The 20,501-nt window shown below is 42.2% G+C and overlaps 1 protein-coding gene across 1 annotated transcript in view; it reads right to left on the bottom strand.

Moving 5' to 3' along the window:
* TOP1 (DNA topoisomerase I) overlaps positions 1-20,501 on the bottom strand; it is a 72,983-nt gene that overhangs the window by 7,440 nt on the left and 45,042 nt on the right. The window contains exons 6-17 of the mRNA XM_082225978.1: positions 20,135-20,221; positions 19,020-19,095; positions 18,350-18,450; positions 14,234-14,349; positions 10,398-10,519; positions 7,987-8,109; positions 7,377-7,564; positions 5,975-6,119; positions 5,082-5,225; positions 4,174-4,359; positions 3,365-3,433; positions 1,558-1,672 (exon numbers count right to left, since the gene is read on the bottom strand). Of these exons, the coding sequence (XP_082082104.1) occupies positions 1,558-1,672; positions 3,365-3,433; positions 4,174-4,359; positions 5,082-5,225; positions 5,975-6,119; positions 7,377-7,564; positions 7,987-8,109; positions 10,398-10,519; positions 14,234-14,349; positions 18,350-18,450; positions 19,020-19,095; positions 20,135-20,221 (1,472 nt within the window). The remainder of the gene's footprint in view (positions 1-1,557; positions 1,673-3,364; positions 3,434-4,173; positions 4,360-5,081; positions 5,226-5,974; positions 6,120-7,376; positions 7,565-7,986; positions 8,110-10,397; positions 10,520-14,233; positions 14,350-18,349; positions 18,451-19,019; positions 19,096-20,134; positions 20,222-20,501) is intronic.

Raw genomic sequence — 20,501 nt, 5'->3', positions numbered from 1 at the left:
ACAGAGGGGAGAAATGGTGTTCAGAAGGACGACTGCATACAGAAAGACGTGCTCTTTTGAGGTGAGTCCACAGCTTAGTGGCAGAACATATACTTTGTATGTAAAGGATCTCAAGTTCAATCCCTGGCACCTCCGCTTAACAGAATCAGAGAGCGAGTGATTGGAAAGGTTTCTGCCTGAGACCATGGAGTGAGTAATACTGGGGGTAGATGAAAAAATGTCCTGACTGGATGCAAAGCAGATTTCTACATTCTTTATGCAAGCTTGAACACCTTAAAGTGCTATGAAAATGCTAATGATTACAACTTGTATTCTAGTGTATCAGCTCCAGTATTCAGTTTAAACCCCTTGCATTTCAATAGTTATCCATGGTCTCTGATCTAACCATTATTTGCCTCTTGCATTCCTTCTTTGCAAGCCTGGGCTTGCTGAATTTTAAAAAGGCACACCACCCATTTATATGGACAACACAAACAAAACACCTTTATCAGGCAAAGCCTAGGGTCAAGCCTGCCTTCATTGTGGACAGAACATTATCTGATTAAGGTGCATATTACAGACACCCACTGTGGTGGGAGATGGGTTATAATGGTTTTCTCGGGAACTAGGTAAAGTAAAGAGACCCCTGACCAGTCGTGGCCGACTCTTGGGGTTGCGGCGCTCATCTTGCTTTATTGGCCGAGGGAGCCGGCATACAACTTGCAGGTCATGTGGCCAGCATGACTAAGCCTCTTCTGGCGAACCAGAGCAGTGCACGGAAACGCTGTTTACCTTCCCGCCGGAGTGGTACCTTGTTATCTACTTGCACTTTGACATGCTTTCGAACTGCTAGGTTGGCAGGAGCAGGGACCGAGCAACGGGAACTCACCCCGTCGCGGGGATTCGAACCGCCAACCTTCCGATCGGCAAGTCCTAGTCTCAAGTCGTAGACCCACAGCGCCACCCACGTCCCTTGTCTAAGGGAACCAAATAAATCCTTAAAGGCTGTTAGAGATTTACCAAGTGTCCTGGCTAGCTGTCTTCCCTCTGGCCTGGCTAATTTAGGGCAGCCTTTGTCAACCTGATGCCATCCAGATGTTCTGTACAGCTTCCTAGAAGTTGTAGTCCAAAACATTTGGAGGACACTAGGTTAGCAAAGGCAAGTCACAGGCACCGTTCCTATTTGAAATGTTTCAATACACCTTTGAAGATCTCTTGGAAACCACAGTTGTTTTAAGAATTCTGTGGTCTCCTTTGACATTCTTCGCCACTTGGCACTGGCTGACAAGCTGTCTCTAACCTAATTCAAGGTACTGCTGGGCACATTTCAAATCCGAAATGGACTTGGAAAGGCACAGATTTCAGTTCCTTCCTCTTCAGAAGGTCAGCTAGCCACAACAGCAACTTTGGAACTTTGTTCAATGTGGTTCAAAAATAATTGCCTCTGAACAGAACATGGAACTGTGGAGACGCCAAAGTAATTTCCAGCCAGTGGCTCTTAAGTCTGCATTTGGATCGATGTTACAATCAACACAGAACCAGAAAAGTATGAGGTGTGCTAATCTAAAAAGTACTTACCAGTTGTGAGCTCCTTTAGCTGCTGCTGTAGCGTAATGGAGGCATTATACGTTCGAAATACCTTGGCTGTAAGTCCTTCCATAAGGTCTTGAAGATGCTTATTTAAGATGCTAGTCTAAGGGGAAGAAATAAAGAAGGAGGATTAAATTAATTCCAGCATTCATCAGCAGAACACCTCAACCTGTACACCCTCCTTACTGTCGTAATTTGAGGAGATGGGAAGTGGGAGGATGAGCCTATCAGTGGCTGGTAGCCACCATGGATCTGTTCTACCTCTGCTGTCCAAGGAAGTATGCCTCTAAATACCAGTTGCTGCGAATCACAAGTGAGAAGGGCTCTGCTGCACTGAGATCCTGCACCTGGGCTTTCCATAGGCATCTGGCAGGTCACTTATGAGCTATATGACAATTCAGCAGAAGGGGCAGATACGCTAACAGATGCAACTGGGGAAAATGGTTGTGGGCATGGCATGGAAGCAGATAATATTACTACTACTACTACTACTACTACTGCAACAAAAAGGTAGAGTCTGCAGTTAGGGAGGCTGGGGTATTTTGTACAAGAAAGACACATTTCCTTTTCATGTGACACAGATACTCCAACTAGCCTGTGTGTCAAATTAAGCCCACCAGGTGAGCCAATTTGGTCCACATGGCCATCTTTGGCAGGTCACACCTCCTTGTCACTCCTCTGATGACACATGCGTATCAGAAGAGGCAGCTGCCAAGGAACAACTGGGAGTGCACGTTTTTTGGCAGCTTACCTTCAGCACTATTTAAATTTGGCACTGCTGACATTGTTGCACTCAGGAGCTCTGGAACAGAACCAGATCCCTGCTGCTTTCCGAAAGGCATGGATCCACCCAATGCTATATGTCAGGCATTTAACGTGTGGTGAACCTTTTGGATTCCAACTCTTACTTAGGGACTTATGAATGCTTGGTGGGTGGGGAGATCATGGGAAAGTGTTTCTGCTTCCATCTATATGCATTCATTAGAGCAGGCATCCCCAAACTTGGCCCTCCAGCTATTTTGGGACTACAACTCCCATCAGCCCTGACCACCAGTCCTGTTAGCTAGGGATGATGGGAGTTGTAGTCCCAAAACAGCTGGAGGGCCGAGTTTGGAGATGCCTGCATTAGTGTGTTCTCTTCAGATGCATGTAGATCAGAAGTGGAGCCTGTCCCGTCCCGTCCCCCCGCCAGCCCCACTAGTATACTCAGTGTCCCCAGAATAAATGCCTGAAAGCGGATTTAGTGAACTGGTAAGCTGGGAATAACAATCCTCTGGCCCTCTTTGGACTACAGCCAGCTCCCATCATCTCTGACCATGAGCCATGCTAGCTGGGGCTGATAGGAGTGGAAGCCCAAAATCCCGATGGTAAACAATGGAGCTTGTATTACACATTTTTTAATGTGTTTTCAATCTTTACAGGTTACCCTATAACAAAAAGTTCTCAGGGCAGCTTATAGGATAAAAGAAAGAGGAATGCAATCAATTGTGATGCAACACTAAAACCAAACCCCAAATTATAATAGAGAAACAGAAACAAGCCCGCAGTATTGTATCACACATCCTTCTCTCAAACTGCTGCTACATTACAGTGTCTACGAGGGCAGATTTCAGTTCCATGAACTCTTCTGTTAAATGCAAAACTGCCTGCACCATAAGCAGCATGTTAAAAATTGCACCCTTTTCCAAGCCAGTGTAAAGGGAACCATAACCACAGCAAGAATTTCAATTAAAAAATCCAAACAAGGTTATCATTTATGATTAACTCTCAAGTACCAGGTATGGAAGGCACTCACATTAAGTCTATCAAAGAGGTCATCTTCAGGCTGTTTGTTTTCCATGAACAACTGAAGATTCTTAAAAACCTACAAGGCAAATGGATGGGAGAGAAGAAGACCATTACAGCATGAAAAAAAGAAACTGGATGGACATCATCCCAACTTGATGACAGTATAACATGCTCCTCACTGATTCACATGTCCATGCTTCCATGTACACAATGCTGAAGGAACACTGTTCACTAGTGGCCTACAGGAAGTGTGTTGGTGTATCCTGCAAACAAGGGATAGGTATACGTAGACCACTATTCATCAGTGGGGGAGGGGAGAGGCAACAAATATTTTCCTGACTGAAGAGGTAAATCAAAGAACTGGGGTGCCTTCCCAATAAGAATAAGCTGAAAGCACTAAGGTAGAGATGATTTTTTTCTGGGGGGGGGGGAGAGCTATGCAACTTTATAAAAACAGTTAACACTATGGAGACAGCGAAGAAAATGAAAATTAAAGAAGGATCCATTAAGCATGAAGGTTAAATGGAACCTCCTTGTTTAGATGCAGCTGGTAAGAGCATGAGACTCTTAATCTCAGGGTTGTGGGTCTTTGGGCAAAACAATTCCTGCATTGCAGGGGGTTGGACTAGATGACCCTTGTGGTCCCATCCAAATCTACATTTCTATGACTCCAAGATGTGAAATATTTATGAGCAGGTGGACACTGTACTTACTCAAGGTGAGATCTGAAGACTCACCAGAAGAAAGACAATTCAGTAAGAAGACTTTTCAGACTCCCTCTCATTAAATGATAAGTGCACAAGAAAAAATTCTTACCCTTTTCTCAACAGGGACTTTGTTGTAGTATCGTATGGAATCCTTTCCAAGGAAGTCAAATTCTACCACGTATTCCTGGCCATCCAACTCCGGATGCAAATTAATATGTTCTACACGGAGGGAGCAGCAGCCCACTGTGTCAGCCGTCTCCCCTTCCTCTTTCTCATTACCAGCTCTCAGAGCAAGCTGAAAATATGAAACAATGAAAGAGAGCAGAGAGATGTCACAAATAGCATTCAAAACAGGAGGCATTTTTAACCCCATTGGTTAGCCAGTGAGAAGCTGCTTCAGGATTCCTTGTGCTGAGAAGCTATCAGTTTAAACTCTAGAGCTGTGATTATAGCATTTGTAAATGCAACTGAAAGAATACACTAGGCTTGGTCCTATGCTATCTATCTGTTTAGGTGACGGGGGGCCTGTCTGTGTGCCGTCCACATGCCTTACTGAGCTAACACGGGGCAGTGCTTATAGGTAAGTTAGTGCCAATTTTACCACTGATGTTGCAGCAAAATTCCATTTATCATCATTTTATTCCAGAATAGATCTGCCCACTTTGGCTGCCACCTCTTAACAGCATTGCAAAAAGTAAATTGTGTGTGCATGTATGTACATATGGAGAGGCGTCCCGAGGAAAGTGGGCAGAATTTTACCCGTACTCATTCAGCTCATAGTTAAGCAATCACAAAAAGCAGTGCATTTGCCAAGGAAAGCTTCCCATCTCTGCTTTAGAAATATTTCTGGATTATTCAACTCCATTGGCACCTACTTCAAACATCTCTCCAGCACATTTAGTACCGTTGTGCTTAGAAGCTTATCAGTTTCAAACCCATGCTTCAACAAGACTAGGCCGAGGAGCCCTGCCTAGGCAATAAAAAAAGGAAGGAACTGGAAAAGTGACAGATTCTCACTTTGTCAATGAAGTACAGCGCAACCGCCCTCTGCCGCACTTTCATCTCTTTGGACTTCCAGTCTTCTCGATAATTATTTCGAATCTTATCTACACATTTCTTCAGTCTCCGAGCAGTCTCATATTTCTGCCAGTCCTTCTCACCCTGCAGAGGCAATCACAAGGAACAACATGACGACCTGCTCCAAAGCATAGAGGCTCTAGTTTGGAGATGGAGCATATTTTAAGAATACTTTTCCAAGATCCCCTCATTGCCACTGTACAGAAATTATTCGACTTGAACGTTATTGGCTATTTCAGAAGTGCCTAAGGGGTTAAGAAGTTTTAAAGACCCACTACGCTGGTAGCAGTCTCGCAAAAAAGTAATGAAGTACTCTTTGGATCTTCCATTTAATGACACATTGATTCCTTAGGAACGGTCAGTAGAGAGAGAGAGAGAGAGAGAGAGAGAGAGAGAGAGAGAGAGTTTGGACTTGATATCCTGCTTTATCACTACCCGAAGGAGTCTCAAAGTAGCTAACATTCTCCTTTCCCTTCCTCCCCCACAACAAACACTCTGTGAGGTGAGGGGCTGAGAGACTTGTGTGACTGGCCCAAGGTCACCCAGCAGCTGCATGTGGAGGAGTGGGGAAGCGAACCCAGTTCCTCAGATTACGAATCTACCGCTCTTAACCACTACACCACACTGGCTCTGTTCAGTAGTTCAGTAGTCCCTGGTTCAATTCCAGCATCTCCAGGAAGGGCTGGGAAAGACTCCCGTCTGAAATCCTGGAGAGCTGCTTGCAGTCAGTGTAGACGCTGCCAAACTAGATGGAGCAGTACAAGGCTGATTCCTATGATACAGAGCATTGGGCATGTCAGAAGTAGCTTGCAAGTTTTCAGACAAACTATCACCTTGATTCTAGAACTGGGATTCAACATGATGTACTTAATAGATCCTTGGATGTTCTCTGTCCATGACACCAACCAGGTCACCTTGTTATCATGCCGGACTTCTTTCCATTTATGTCCAGGGGGAGGGGGAGGAACTTTTGAATCTCTGTACAAGGGGTGGGGTGGGGTGGGGACAAGAACACAACAATGATTTCAAAACTGAAAAGACTACAATCTGTGAATAACAGAAAAATACAACCAGGAAATAATTTATTCAGTTTAATTCAGATAATCGAAGCTGGCACCATTAATTGAAATGAAAGTCACAATACGAACTGTCTAGATTTGCCAGATATTTATAGGCCTCAAGCCCGGCAATCAGAAAAACCAAGTGTGTAAATGTTTGCATCGATCCTTATATATATTTGCTTTAAGATTCTTAAAGGTTTGAAAGCAAACAAGGCCTATGCTATTCTTACAAATAAAAACTACAATTTTAAGCTTACTGCCATGTTAAAAGCTACTAAGCAATTTAGACACTGTAAGGTTTTGAAACAGCCCTGTTGAGGTATGTTAAGAAGTCTTTCCCTCTGCAACCTTTACCCTGCACTCATGTTTCTACAAATCACTTTTGCAGAAATACCAAACTGCCTAAGCCGCTGAAATCTTACCTCACTCCATCAGCTCTCACCATCCAGTCCCGCCTTCCCCAAAGCTTGCTTACTGAATATAATACTTTGCTCCTTAGGCAGACCAGGCTATCAATATTCTAAGGTCTTCTGAAACTGGGCAAATTGCTCTTTTGCCTTAAAATATAAGCTACCATGTCTTGAACTGCAGATTTTTTTCAACATGTCTGACACGGTAAACATTGGGTAAGAGAGATCCCATCTTATTACAGTATACCAGGGACCAAGCTGTGATGGGGCTATACCCTCCACAATCTATTAAAGTTAAAGAGATACGATGGTGTCTGTGAGCTAGGAAACTGGTCTGAAGTGACACAAGGCGAGTGATTTGTTAAAGCTAACCAAGTCTTAGGCTGAACAGTAGAATGCCCGTTTATCTCAAAGTAAGCTACTTTGAGCTTCCCGAAGGAAAAAGGAGGGTGGAAATGCAACCACCACCATCTACTAATATTTAAAAATTAATAAACATTTGAGTTTTGCCAGTTCACAATCCTTTTTTTTAAAGAAACTAACTAATGATTTGACAGTTGTTTGTGAACTATGGTGAAAAGTTCACAAGTGGCACTTAACGTGGTATGTACTGGACTTCAACTCTTAGGCTGCACTTATGTTAACGGAGACCCTACAAAGAAACAACAGATTCTACTTGGCAGAAAGGTTATCCGGAGCGAAAAGCCTGAACACAGCTGCTATGCTGTCACTCCTAACTAGTGTGTGAAATCTTCCATGCTCACTTGCTACAATTGATGATGATGTCTTCTGGCATTATCCGCCTCTTCAGCATGCCCATTTTGGGATGGTTTCCACGCCCTCTGAAGAGACCCGGAGGCTCAATCTTAAAGTTGGCAATTCTTTCCTTATGGTTATCCATGATACAATAGCCATATTCTTTTAATAACCGCTCGTTCTCCTCTTTAATTTTCTAGGGGAAAACAAAACACCCACAAAAAAGGAAAAAATTACAACACACTCCAAACCACACTATAAATTATTCAGAGTCAGAGTTACAAGAAATTCATTAGCTCCATCCAGGTTGTGCTGCAAGAGGCATTTTACAAGTACAGCAAAGCACAGTGAAAGAAAGAGGTTGTGATCTTGAGAGTGTTAATAGTCACAGGCCTACTCAACACAGTTTAGAAACAACTTGAAATATCCCCAGCATTTCAAGATCCCATCCTTCCACCATGACTAGCCCATCTCAACGACACTTCTCATTTATCTGAAGTCTTATATCTGGGCCAGCCTTTAATCCCTTCCTTAATTCACCATTTAGCACCCATCATATTAGATTGTACCCTTTGTTTGCACCTTGAAACAACAACAACAAATTCTAAATCAAGTTACCTGTTTTTCCTCCTTGGTCATCTGTTTTCTGGCTTCTGACTGCGCTTTGAAATACTGACTCATATGGTTAAAGTCACACTTGCTGAGGCTGGTGATGGTACTCTTTTCTTCATGGGTCATTTCCTGCAAAAAAGAAATCAGAATCTGTAAAACGCTTAAAAAGGAAACTGCACTCCACCTTGTTTTCAGTAAAGTCAGTTTGGATGCTGCTATCATATATAAGATCAGTGAAGTTACAACAAGAGCTATAAACCTATAAAAGGCCAAATGCAGAATGGAAGAACATCATGGTTTCATCTTTGAGAGTTATTAACATCTAATTAAGAAAGAAGGCATCCTTCATCAAACCATACTCAAATGCTGAGAGATGAAACCTTATCAACATTCTACACCAAAGAAGTCTCTGAAGTCAGGGACTATATGTCAAGTATATTCCTATAATTTCATGTTTTTTCCAGGGGAGCTTGAAATCCTGATTTTAAACCCCCTTCAGAATGGGGAGCGCAGAAACAAATGGAGAGAGGGAGGCAAGGAAGAATTCCAGATTGCTGTGCAGTCACACACCTAGACTTGGGAAGCCCTTCTTAGCTTTCCTCTAATTATAAAATTTTTCACCAGGCACTGCCCAGGATGGATTTGATATTAAAGCTTTTTTAAAGAATGCTAAGTGCTGTGGGTAAAACCTCAGCGCCTAGGACTTGCCGATTGTCAGGTCGGCAGTTCGAATCCCTGCAGTGGGGTGCGCTCCCATTGCTCGGTCCCAGCGCCTGCCAAGCTAGCAGTTCGAAAGCACCCCCGGGTGCAAGTAGATAAATAGGGACCGCTTACTAGCAGGAAGGTAAATGGCGTTTCCGTGTGCTGCGCTGGCTCGCCAGATGCAGCTTGTCACGCTGGCCACGTGACCCGGAAGTGTCTGCGGACAGCGCTGGCCCCCGGCCTCTTAAGTGAGATGGGCGCACAACCCTAGAGTCGGACATGACTGGCCCATATGGGCAGGGGTACCTTTACCTTTTAAGACTCTCAGGGTGCCAAATATTGCACTTGAACAATGCTCCAGCAGGCATTGTTTATTACAAAAGTATCCCTATCTCCTAGCAGTCCAGAGTGAAATATAGGAAGCTCTCTCAGTTTATGTGAACAATGCTGTGAGGTATCTAGGCTGAGAAATGATTTCCTCCAAGCAGCTAAGGGTAGAATATGGTACTTCTCTTCAACCATTTCATATTCACACCAACCATGAAAGATGGTTGAAAAAATGGTCCGATGTCATCCAATGATACTACACTAGCTATTATACATTATTTTGATCATACTTGTTCCATGTTACATGAACAGAAGAGAACGCAGCCAGCCTGCCAATCCTGGGTCACCTGTGACAGCCTATTTAATATACTTCATCATTTGGCAGATTGATTCTAGTCAGGAAAGCTTTTAATAAAAGGTTCCTGGTCCATAGAGTTTAAGTAGAGCATGCCTGTGATAAACACAGGCACATTTCACTGTTTCAGATAGTAAAAAAATAGTAATAATCAAGCCATTTCAACTTAACCAAAGCATTAGGCAGCACTTCTATCACCAGGCAAAAGTAGCTATCTCTTCTTAGCATGACTGACAGCTCTTGTAGTTCTCAACTTTAGGATACAGGTACAACAATGGATACCAGACAAGATGCCTCTAGTCTAAGGCATTATTTAAGTTCCAACTGCTTAAATCTTGGCAACCATGAGCATACACAAGCATAATATAATTTTACTTGCAAAATATAGATTTATTTAAAAACCTAATTTACTTACTAGACAACACTGACTACAAACTGTGGGGCACAAAATTTCTTTGAATAAGCAACTTATCTGTGCATTCTAAATACCCCAAAATACAAAAGCTGAATGTAAACCTCACTCATGAACAAATCAACCCTCCTGCTTAACCACTACAAGGAAATTCTCTATTTGCCAAATGGAGGAGGGTTGACTTCACGTCTCTGGCTTAGATTTCCTCTCGACTCTCCTCTTGCCCCCTTATAGCACAAGTAGGAATCTGCTTTCTTCGCTTCTTTCTCTTCTCCTTCCTGTTGTAGAAGTTTCTCTCTTTTCTCAGCCAAACAAAATGTAGAAAATCTGTTCTATTCCTCCCCAGAACATTTCATATTCTCACTCACTCACTCAAAGTTGCACATGCAGTAACAGTGACTGGCTGTTGGAAAACGACGAAGGCAAACAGAAGCAAATTTCCTGCCCTTCCTCAAGCACAGAACCCCAAGTGTTCAACGAGGAAGCAAAGAAGCAATGAGCCATCTGCTACTACTGTAAAAGCAACAATTTAGCAGGTGTCCAGGCAAGTGGCAAACTGCATGCCTACCTTAGCTACCTAAGGAACCAAATACTCCCACCCTTCCATAACCTTGACCATACCTTTCTCCAGTCTTTGAAGAAGTTTTTCCTGAAGATGTCCTTTGTAGTGTATTCGTGATCAAGCATTTTTGCAAAGAACGTTGCTACTTCTTCTGCTTTGGGACTGAGCTTCATAACTTTACCTACAACAGAGAAGGCAATCCATGAGGAAACAGGAAAAAACGAGGTGGCATCCTACAGACGCTCAACCCCTCAACCAGCCTACTCCTCTTACCTCAGAGAGAAGGGATCCAGGAACATCCCTCCCCAGCGTTGGCCCTCTGTGAATATACAATGCACAGCCAAAATAATGACCCTGCGAACAAGTTATTGAACATCCTTGTGTTTCAGGGGAAGCCAGGGGTCAGGAGGAGGAGGGCTGTAACCAAAGTCACACACTGGGCTCCAATTTTTACTATGGGCAGTACAAATTTACTTTACATTCACTAGCCTAACCCAGCAACTTTACATCAGTTAGCATGAAAATAGTGTTGGGTCTGATTCTAAGTTTTTCAGAAGCGAATGAAGTCAGGTTCTCCAATTTTGGGTTTCTGTTTCGCTTTCAAAGAGGAAGAGCACAGGAATTTTTGCACCTTTAAAAAGGGAGACTCTGGAACCGTGTTAATATGCGAAATGACCAACATACAAACAAGGAGAGGAGGAATTAGCTCCCAAAACAACCAAGGGAAGAGGCCAACAGTAGAAAGAGCACACTGAAGAGGACAAGGCTAAGTTAAGAAAACCAGCCATCTCAGACCACAAGCAGAGCCAGACTGGAAGGAGGGAAAATTTCTCCTGGAGATGAGGTGAAAGGCCTTGAAGACACTGCCTGTCTAATCCAGTAGGGGGAGCTATTCCACTCAGGAATGTCCTCCAGCTCTGTCCTTAGGAAGAAGTGCAATCTCCAACGAAGTATGGCATTAATGTTTTCAATTTATCCATTGAGTTCTATTAGCTCTCACTTCCTTCTCTGGGGATACTTAAAAAAACAAAACACCTTTCTTTTCATTTCTCTGAGTCTTTTCCACCATCCTCTTTACCCAGTCACACCATCCCATTCCCACTCAACTGTCAGACTGCAGGCATTGAGTACATTCAGGGATTGTTTGGTATTATTGGAGAGGGGTGGAGTTATTCCTTCTTAGTTCCTCTGTCCAAGTCTTCTTGCACTTCTGCAAAGCTCAAGGGTACCCCGAGTTTGCCAACGGCATCCTCCTGTCTGTGGCTTTCGCTATTTCCAGATAATTTGCAACAGCATTCAGATAACTGATTTGGAATTAGAATACAGGATGATGGAATCTCTTAACTCTTCCCCTGTGGATGTACAGTGAGACTCTTCTCTGACTACAGCGAGTTCAATCCTATTAGTCTACAAGAGGTGAAGCAATCAAAGGATTCCCATGCATCATAGTAGTTCAGCTGTATGCTCCCACATAACAACATTGGCTTGCCATTAGTCCTAGTGGGGCCGACCCCATTATATGCATGAAGCAAGGGATAAAGGCATCAGGCTCTCATCTCATAGCTGACATGCCCATGATCAGACTGTCTTCCTCTTTATCCTGTTCTTGAGGATCATGTAAATGGCACAAGGGTCCTCCATATTGGGCTGATTTTGTGCTGTGTGAGAGGACACTGGTATTTCTAACTCCACTGGCTTAAAAAGTTGTTGTTAAAAGGCTGCCTGCTTGATATACCAGTGATTCGTGACTGTCCTCTTTCCCCTTGACTGAAGAATTGTAATAGAGGCTCAGCATGAAATAACTAGCTGCACAGAAAGGCAGATTTTTCCCACAGCTCAAGGGGGAAGCAATTGCTGCATCAATGCACTGCAGACCCAACATCTCCCCCTTTCTAACCAATGTGACTAATGTAGGCCCAGACAGTGTTAACGTCACACCAGTCTTCAGTGCACCCAGAGAAGGTGGTTGCCAGCATTCCACAGCAATACCAAACAGGAACAAATATTTCACTTGCCAGCAGCCTAAAGAGTTGGCATCGTTTCAGAATAATGGATTCCTGTGAAATCCAATCCAGCCACTACTTGTACTGGTATAGTTAAGGCAGACAGAGAAGGAAATATGGAGTCTTCATGATGCATAGGGTGTGCCCTGGGTGGGGGGGGGGGAAGAATTTTCCATCTAGCTTAAAGGAAGTAAACTATAGAAAAGTACTACAGAAAACTGCTAAGAAGAGTACTTCTGAATGTTGTAAAAGATTTATGGCCATCTGATCTATTTTGTAACATCTATTTTGGAAGATTAGGAACATAGGAATGATGTTCACTTGACATTTTGTGCTCTGATAGGGATATCAAACTCACAAGGGCATAGAGGTACAATCTGAGGTTTGTCCTTTCAAATACTCAGAAGTACGATCAGAAAGGGACTGGGTCCCTGCTTCTATCTATCTTTGAGCACGAAGGAGGTAGAAAATGGAGAATGAAATGTAGAGTCCAATGCCTGTGGTCTCATAATGCTAAAACAAGGTTAACGTAATTTCTGAATGAGACCAGTAACTACATTGTGTGTTCATGTGCTATTAAGACAGTTTCTAGGATGATTTGGTAGTTAGGCTGAATATAAACCATTTGGGGATTTTATACATTAGTGGCAGCTTGGTCAAACTGCATTCAACTGATTTCACTGTGATAGGACCAGAGGTGTTTATTCCCCTGAAAATATAAATATCAAGTTAATTTAAATTGCTCACAAACTTGCTTGGGGAGATTACTTGGGCATAGATGCCATAAGCTTTCAACTAACTCACATGGGCCAATTAATCCCTCTCACATTTCATATTTTAAAGGAACTTGAAAAAGTAGTTTCTAATGATGGCAGCAATCTCCGGAGCCAGCATAAATAGTCATGTCAACCTCCTTTTCAGTAAATTTAATCTCTCAAACACTGGAAAGGTTCCAACAGTCATTACAGATGAGTCAGAACCAGGAAATTCAACAGGGATAGGGCGGGAAGAAGATATGGATAATCTTTGAATTGACCTTTGGTCATTGGGCAGGGACAGTATGTTAAGTGGCAATACCTTGCTCTGGAAGCAAAGGACCCTCAACCAGCTTTAGCAATACAGAACTAGAAGTGGTCCTCAATGAGAACATGCCTTGCATTCTAACTGGAAAGATGCATGTAGGCAATGAATGCACATCAGCTGCACATGAGGAATCCCGCTGCCAAAAACAACGGTACTGGGTCAGACTTGAGAAATAAAACCACTTTAAAGGAAAATATTATTACCAGACAGCACTCACTGTCATTAAAAAAAATGAAAGGGGAAAAATCATTATCTCTGAACAACTTTTGCTGTGAGAACCCACCACTGAAATACATTCCACTTTCTCAAAACAAACCTCATTTAATATGACTGGATACTTCACAAGTGTCTTCCTATGCAATTATGTATCTTTCTTTCCTTCCTGCTACTAATACTTTAACATTTCTAAATGACACTGTATTCACAGCTTTGGAAATGATCCAGCACTTCTGTGCAGACATCAGGGAGCACAAGGGAACACTATCCTGTCTCTGCACCAGTCACAATTCACTGTCCACACAGGGGGACAAGAGGGTTAAGGATTGTCACATCACAAGCCTTGAATGGAGGAGGAGGAAAGGGAGATGGACAGACCTGTACTCAACAGACTCCAGAATCCAGTACTGGTTGCATGGTTGTGCAGATGAAATTCCAACCACCTCCAGAGAATATATAAACCATCAGCCACATTTTACCAGCATGGGATGACCCTCCCTACAAGGTCTCCCAGTATGGGCTTTTTCTGCCTTATGAATGCTCATTATAAAGACACCTATTTCTCCACCAAACACCAGCCTTTAGTAGCTTACCATCATAGTAGAATTTGACATTTTCAGGCACAGGTTCATATGGTGGTGCAAACACAGGGCCTTTGTGTTCCAAGAATTTCCACTTAATACCTTCAGGATAGCGCTCTTCCTCCCACCTTTAAAAAAAAGGGGTGGGGTGGGAGAGAGAAACATGTGCTCATTCAAATGCCATATGGATTCAAAATCTACAAATGGGGCATCATGAATGCTAAAATTAGTCAATTCAGCAAATTCAACAATCCATCCTTTCATTTACTCCATTTACTTCTTTCATTTTTATAATGCCTTTCTGCCAAGACACACAATATAATTTAGCACATTAGAACAGGAAATGGTACAAAATATTCTCAGCTTCCTTGCCTCTGACTTCCCTGAGAGGATATAGGTCTTTCTTAAAAAGCCCCAGGGAAGGCTGGAGTGGGGCTGCCCCAAAAGTTCTCTTAGGTCTTGGTGGTTATACTCTTCCTCGCCTGGGCTTCCTCATTTCCACCTTCCCTCAGGGCACATGGGTTTTGTTTTGTTTCATTTATTCACACAAAACTTCTATTACATTTTAATCTAGAAAGCCAACCCGTTGTGCTACACACATTACCCATGTCTGCATTTATCACCCAGCACTTTCTGACTGCCTCACAAGCAAGACAATATATTCCAGACTTCTTCACAAAGAAGCTAGCTTTGTTTTTATGTCAGTTTAGATGCATGTCTTATTTGTATACACCACTTGGGGTGTTAGTAAAAGCAACAAGGAGGAGAAATCCCCAGAGTAACCTGCACTAGGGTCAGTGACCTCTCCTGTGGTCAGAAGAGGGAAATGATGATTAATGTTGCTTGAGGTACAGAAATGGCACAGGCCAAACTCATCCCCACTTAAAAGTCTGCTGGGTTGTACTGGCAGCAGGGGATGACACTTTTCTGCAATAACACTAAATCCAAACCTGAAATGCTCAAATTCTCAGGTACTTGTCATGTCTCTACAGAAAAACCTGAAATAGGCATTTCCGATACAGGGATTCGCAACATATCACCAGTGAGCCATATCTTTCTTCCTAGATTAACTTAGCAACTGACTTATGTGTTTAGTCTGTCTGTATTTCAAGCAGCAGAACTGAAGGTCACATAATATCTTACAGCAGAAGCAGGCACTGGGTAAAGGGTGGGTAGATGCTATTTTAAAAAAGTTTTGTTTTCATTGTGTGTAGAAACATACAGAGAGCAGAGATACTCATCAACTTTTTTCTATGGTGTATACCAGGCAGGAAGGGAGCGAGGAGGGGAGAGGACCTTTTAAGCTTCCACTTTACTACTGTGTGGAAAGAGCTCTTAGCAACAGTTTTTAAGGTGTCCTGCAGCTATCACACACTGTGTGAAGTAGCTCCAAAAGAAATAGTGGTTGGATGGGGATACAGAAAGATCCTAAAAGATAAAAAGAAACATTGGAAGCAGCCCAAAGTATCATAAATTTCCTCCATGCTAGTTTCACCAGCTCTACCACTTGGAAAGAGTTGCTATGACTTAGACCTTAGACATTTTCACCCCTGGCTATGTGGGAATACAGAGAGACTTCATCTACCACTACAAGTAGTGCTGAGAATAATAGCTTGATTCCTCATATTACTTATCTGATAGAAGGTTGGCATTACTCCTCTAAAATCTGATAGAAGGTTGGCATTACTCCTCTAAAACCCTAAACTCTAAAACCCAACCAAACAGGTTTCTTTTAAAACAACTGGCATCTCTCCAGCCCCTCAATACCCCCTTGTCTTTCACTCTGTCAGATCTGCTTGAGGTGGAGGGGGGGCATCACCAGCTGAATTACATGCAAATTTCTGGGAGTTAATTTGGCAACGTGGGCTAACAGTTTTCATTTGAAAGCAGGATCACTTCAAAAGTGTGGCTGCTGTGCTCCACAGGGTACAAGGGTGGGAGTGGGCAATGGTAAGAACCAGCAAGCAAGCATGGATGAACAACTCTACATTAAGCTTGAGATATCTGCTTGGCCATGTGTTTGTTTTCCCCCTAGAACTCTATCAGCTGGTGTTAGGCTGCAAGACAGTGGTGGGAAGACATAGCAGCAATGGCCAATCGTGGCTCCCTGACGTGCACATATTACAATACATTTTTTAAAAAACTATTCCTTACATTTGTATTTTAAATTTTTAAGTACAGAAAAGTAAAGACAGAGTGCCCTGCATTGTAATGGGCAATGTGTTTCACGATGAAACACAGAAACAAGAAGCATAAAGCAAAGGAAAATTAGCAAAGGAAAAACCACAAACTCTTCCTCAGAACTATTTTCTATTGAAACTGCCAACAAATTCTCAATGAAAACGATCCTTGGGTTTTGAAGCCATAAAGTATGTTTAAATATCTGCTGGAATGTTTTCACTTAATCAGTTTGTTGACACAGCCTCTCTCTAAGGAGTGTATCTCGAAACACTGGGAGTTGGTTAGCCAAAAGTACAGAACTAAAGAACAAACACCAAAAAGTTATTCAAAACACAGTGCTGCACAAAGTGGATTGCAATGCAATACACCATTATGAGACTGTTAGCACTGTGTCCATTTTAAGCAAAATTCAGGATCAAATCAACCTTGATCCAGAAAACCGTGGAGGGATGCCATGCATGGAGTAAGGCCTTGAATTTTCAATCTTAGACAGTTGCTTTCACAGGCTTCTTTTAAAATTCCCTGTGGTATGAGGTAGGCTAATGCTCAGGAATGTTAGTTAAAAAAAGAAAAAGAAGGGGGGAAAAAGACTAGCTTTACATCGCTGCATATGCCTAAAAAGGTTGGTTTAGTTTGTGGACTGCAGCCTGTAAGGGTTAACGTTTTGAAGGAAGGCTAAGCAGCATGTTCATAACACAAAAGCAAGAGTCATGAAGTTTTATAAAGAGTGATTCTCTTGCAAAAGGCATACTAGTTTGGAAAGTAAGAAAATAAGCAGAACTACAAAAAGTATTAATATGGTTCAAAGGAGGTAAGCTTTCAACTGTTAGATTCGTCAACTAAACCTTCAGTGGATTAATTAGTAGAGTCAAACTTTAAAATTAGGTGCCAAGCTATTTTTTGCGGGGCTGGGAAATAGGAATGTTTCAAAAACCTTCCTTGGAAGTTTTAAGCAGGAGTTGGATGGCCATCTGTCATGGATGCTTTAGTTGAGATTCCTGCCTTGCAAGGAGTTCAACAAAATGACCCTCAAGGTCCCTTCCAATTCTAAGATTCTATGATTTCACTTGTTCTAAAATGATGCAGCAGTGTTTTCTATCCCTTGATAAAACGGTGTAGACTGAGGGGGTCCACTTGCTGGTATAATTCAAGGGACCACTGGTCTGGCTACCTCAGCAACAGGGACACGCTCCCTTAGTCTAAGCAACTGCTAACTGGAAGAACAAAATGAAGATAAGAGCCCTGCTAGATCAGATTAAAAGCACCAGCCTGTTCCAGTGTATGGGAAACCCACAAGCAGAACCAGATTGCAGCAACACGGTTCACACTTGTGATTCCCAGCAACTGGTATAAATGAGAAAGGGCTAATAGTCCTTGATAGACTGATGCTCTGTGAACAATATCATGAATAATGAACAGTGGCTGTGAGCAGGTGTTTAAAAAGTGTACTTAAGTGAAGGGTAGAGGGCTTTTTGAACGAACATTTTCACTGCTCCCAACTGGCAATTTTTGCTGAGCAAATATAACTTTATGAAATCAGCAAAGTGCTAGTTGTAAACTTCACTTATTTTTTGTGATACTTTTGCTGCTAGTGAAATTGATATTAACAGAAAACAAAAAACTACCGCTAAACGTTCTAATAACAGATAGACATGCCACCTAATAATAAGAGAAACAAAGGTTATGACTTCAGTACCTCAGGACTTCTAATAAAATGGATATTAAATTTTTGTTCCAATGATAAATCAATTGGTTGAAAGCCAATTATTAACCTAACAAATCCTTAACTAGCTGAGAGCTCAAACTGGGGTTTTCCTTTTCACTCTAAAATGGAAGATAATCCTGTTTGCAGCTTTGAAGTCCAACCACAAAGAGTTTTCAGTCAGCATTTTTTCAGATGTAAGAGGAAGCAGCCAGCCACAGGCTGAAATATCAGAGGTGTGTTACCATTTCCATTTCTGCTCCTCTTCTTTTTTTGTTTTCTTCTTCTTCATGTCTCCTTCAGGAGGCTTCTTATCTTTGCTCTTTATTTTCTTGGGTTTGATATCCTGAAGAGAGATTTTTTTAAAGAGAGAGATGCTATACAGGGAGTAGTTTTACAAAATACTCTTACATTTAAAAACAAATAAATTTTGTAAGAAACCATTTGAAATGTGCTTCTCGCAAAAAGGCCCTTGGTCTGAATCAAACTACTTATTCAGTTTCCTACCAGTGGCAAGGAATTATCATCAATTAACATGCAGAGTGTATCATGGTATGACATAAATAAATTGGCAAAGCCATATACCGGAGGTAGAGAGAAGTGAAAGGGCATTATGTAGAGAAAAAAGGAGATGAGGACCACTTAGCCTAAGGATGGAGGAGGAGTTGCAACTTTGTGGCGAGCAGAGCCCAGCCACCAGTATGCTCTCTGCATGAATCTAGCCAAAAATCAGGATCTCTACATACTGATCTTAACATGTACTCTAGATCAAGACATCATGTTTTTTTGGGGGTTATTGTTTTCAGATGAATGCTAAATTGGATATTCTAAGCAAAATAAAGTGTTCTTTCTCCACAGTTGTCTCCACAACCTGTTATTACCCCAGAGATCCAGAAAATATAAATTCAACCAAACCTCCTCTTCTTCCTGTTTCCGCTTCTTTGATTTTTTTATATCTTCAGTTTTGATCTTCTTGGGTTTGTAGTCGACACTGAAACAGATCCAACAATTGTAAACAAATCATTCATTTCCAGTCCCGGATTTTATTACTCTCACCCTCCACACACAAATGTTGCTGCTGTGCTGCTTACAGCCTGCATTCCAAAAGCACCAACACCCCAATTCTTGTAGCTCAGATAAAACCTGCTGCTTGACTTTAAGTTATACGTTTCCTGAAGCCCCTTCCGTGAGAACAGATACAGCTACTTTCCAGCGTCTGTAGACAAATGCCAGTTCTCTACCTGTGCTGAATGCACACTGACAATATATACATGGCTGTTGCAGACAGAATACAATCAAGAAATAAAATCTGCTATTTTTGTATTTGTTGTTGCAACCTGTTGCCCCTCATTTGCACTGATCACTTTTCTTCTCTTTGCTGTTGCAGGACCAGGGGGCGGGGAGAGTTTAAACTCCCTTTGCAGCAGAAAGGGGTTACACTAGTAGGACGACTGATACTGGTCCTGACCCAGTGTGAATCCCAGGCACCTAGCGGTCCCAGATGTAGTGGGATCCAGATGAGCACTGTGATACACACATCAGGTCCACAGTTGCTTCTATATTAACATCTCCCTTGCAGGATCAAGGCAATTCACTATAGAAGACAGTTGGGGTTCACAAAGTATTATTAACACTCACTATTCATTTGGTCCTTAACATTTTGTCTTACTCATTATTCTTTTGTTTTATAAAAGCATTTTTCAGCTACCTTTCAAAAGATCAAGGCCGCTTACATAAAATGAAAACAAACAAAAAACTGCGCTATTAGAAAACAAGTAAACCCCCCAGAATATGGCCCTCCCTCAAGGGTAATTAAAAGCATTCACTTTTCACTGAGTGGAATGATGATGTCTGAGTGACAACTGATATCTGGAATGGGCAAAAGAACTTAAGCCCTTAAATCCATTGATCTCAATGGGTCTATTCTGAGTTATGACTTAGGCAAGATACTATAGTTGCTTGCTATAGACAGATGCAAATGTCCCATTTCCCCCGCTTTTCACTGTAGGTAATGTTCACAAGCTACTCACTCATCATCCTCTCGGGGTCTCTTTAGGGGCTTATAGTCTTCTTTGTAGTAGCCATCGTCATCCATTTCTTCCTTAATACGAGGTGGGCTAGACAGAAAAGGAAATGAGTTATTTAGTCAAGAACATGACTACTAAGCTTCAGCTTGTAGCCTGACTTCACCTACCACTGCAACCCACGCGAGGAGAACTCTCTCATTATCCCTGCCATATTTAGAGTTTAACAGGATGTGTGACTTTCATATAGTTTCAGCTAAACTGAAAATGTAACACCATATTGCAGGGCTGGTGGGGTTCTGCCCCTTAACCTCCCCTCCCCCCGATTTTGGTGTCAGCAAAAAAGAAAATTAAAATAAACATGCTGGAAAGT

This window comes from Podarcis vaucheri (assembly GCF_965113315.1).
Source record: "Podarcis vaucheri genome assembly, chromosome: 6".
NCBI lineage: Eukaryota > Metazoa > Chordata > Lepidosauria > Squamata > Lacertidae > Podarcis > Podarcis vaucheri.
Note: the sequence above shows the minus strand (reverse complement) of the source record. Positions and strands in the feature narration are given on the sequence as shown.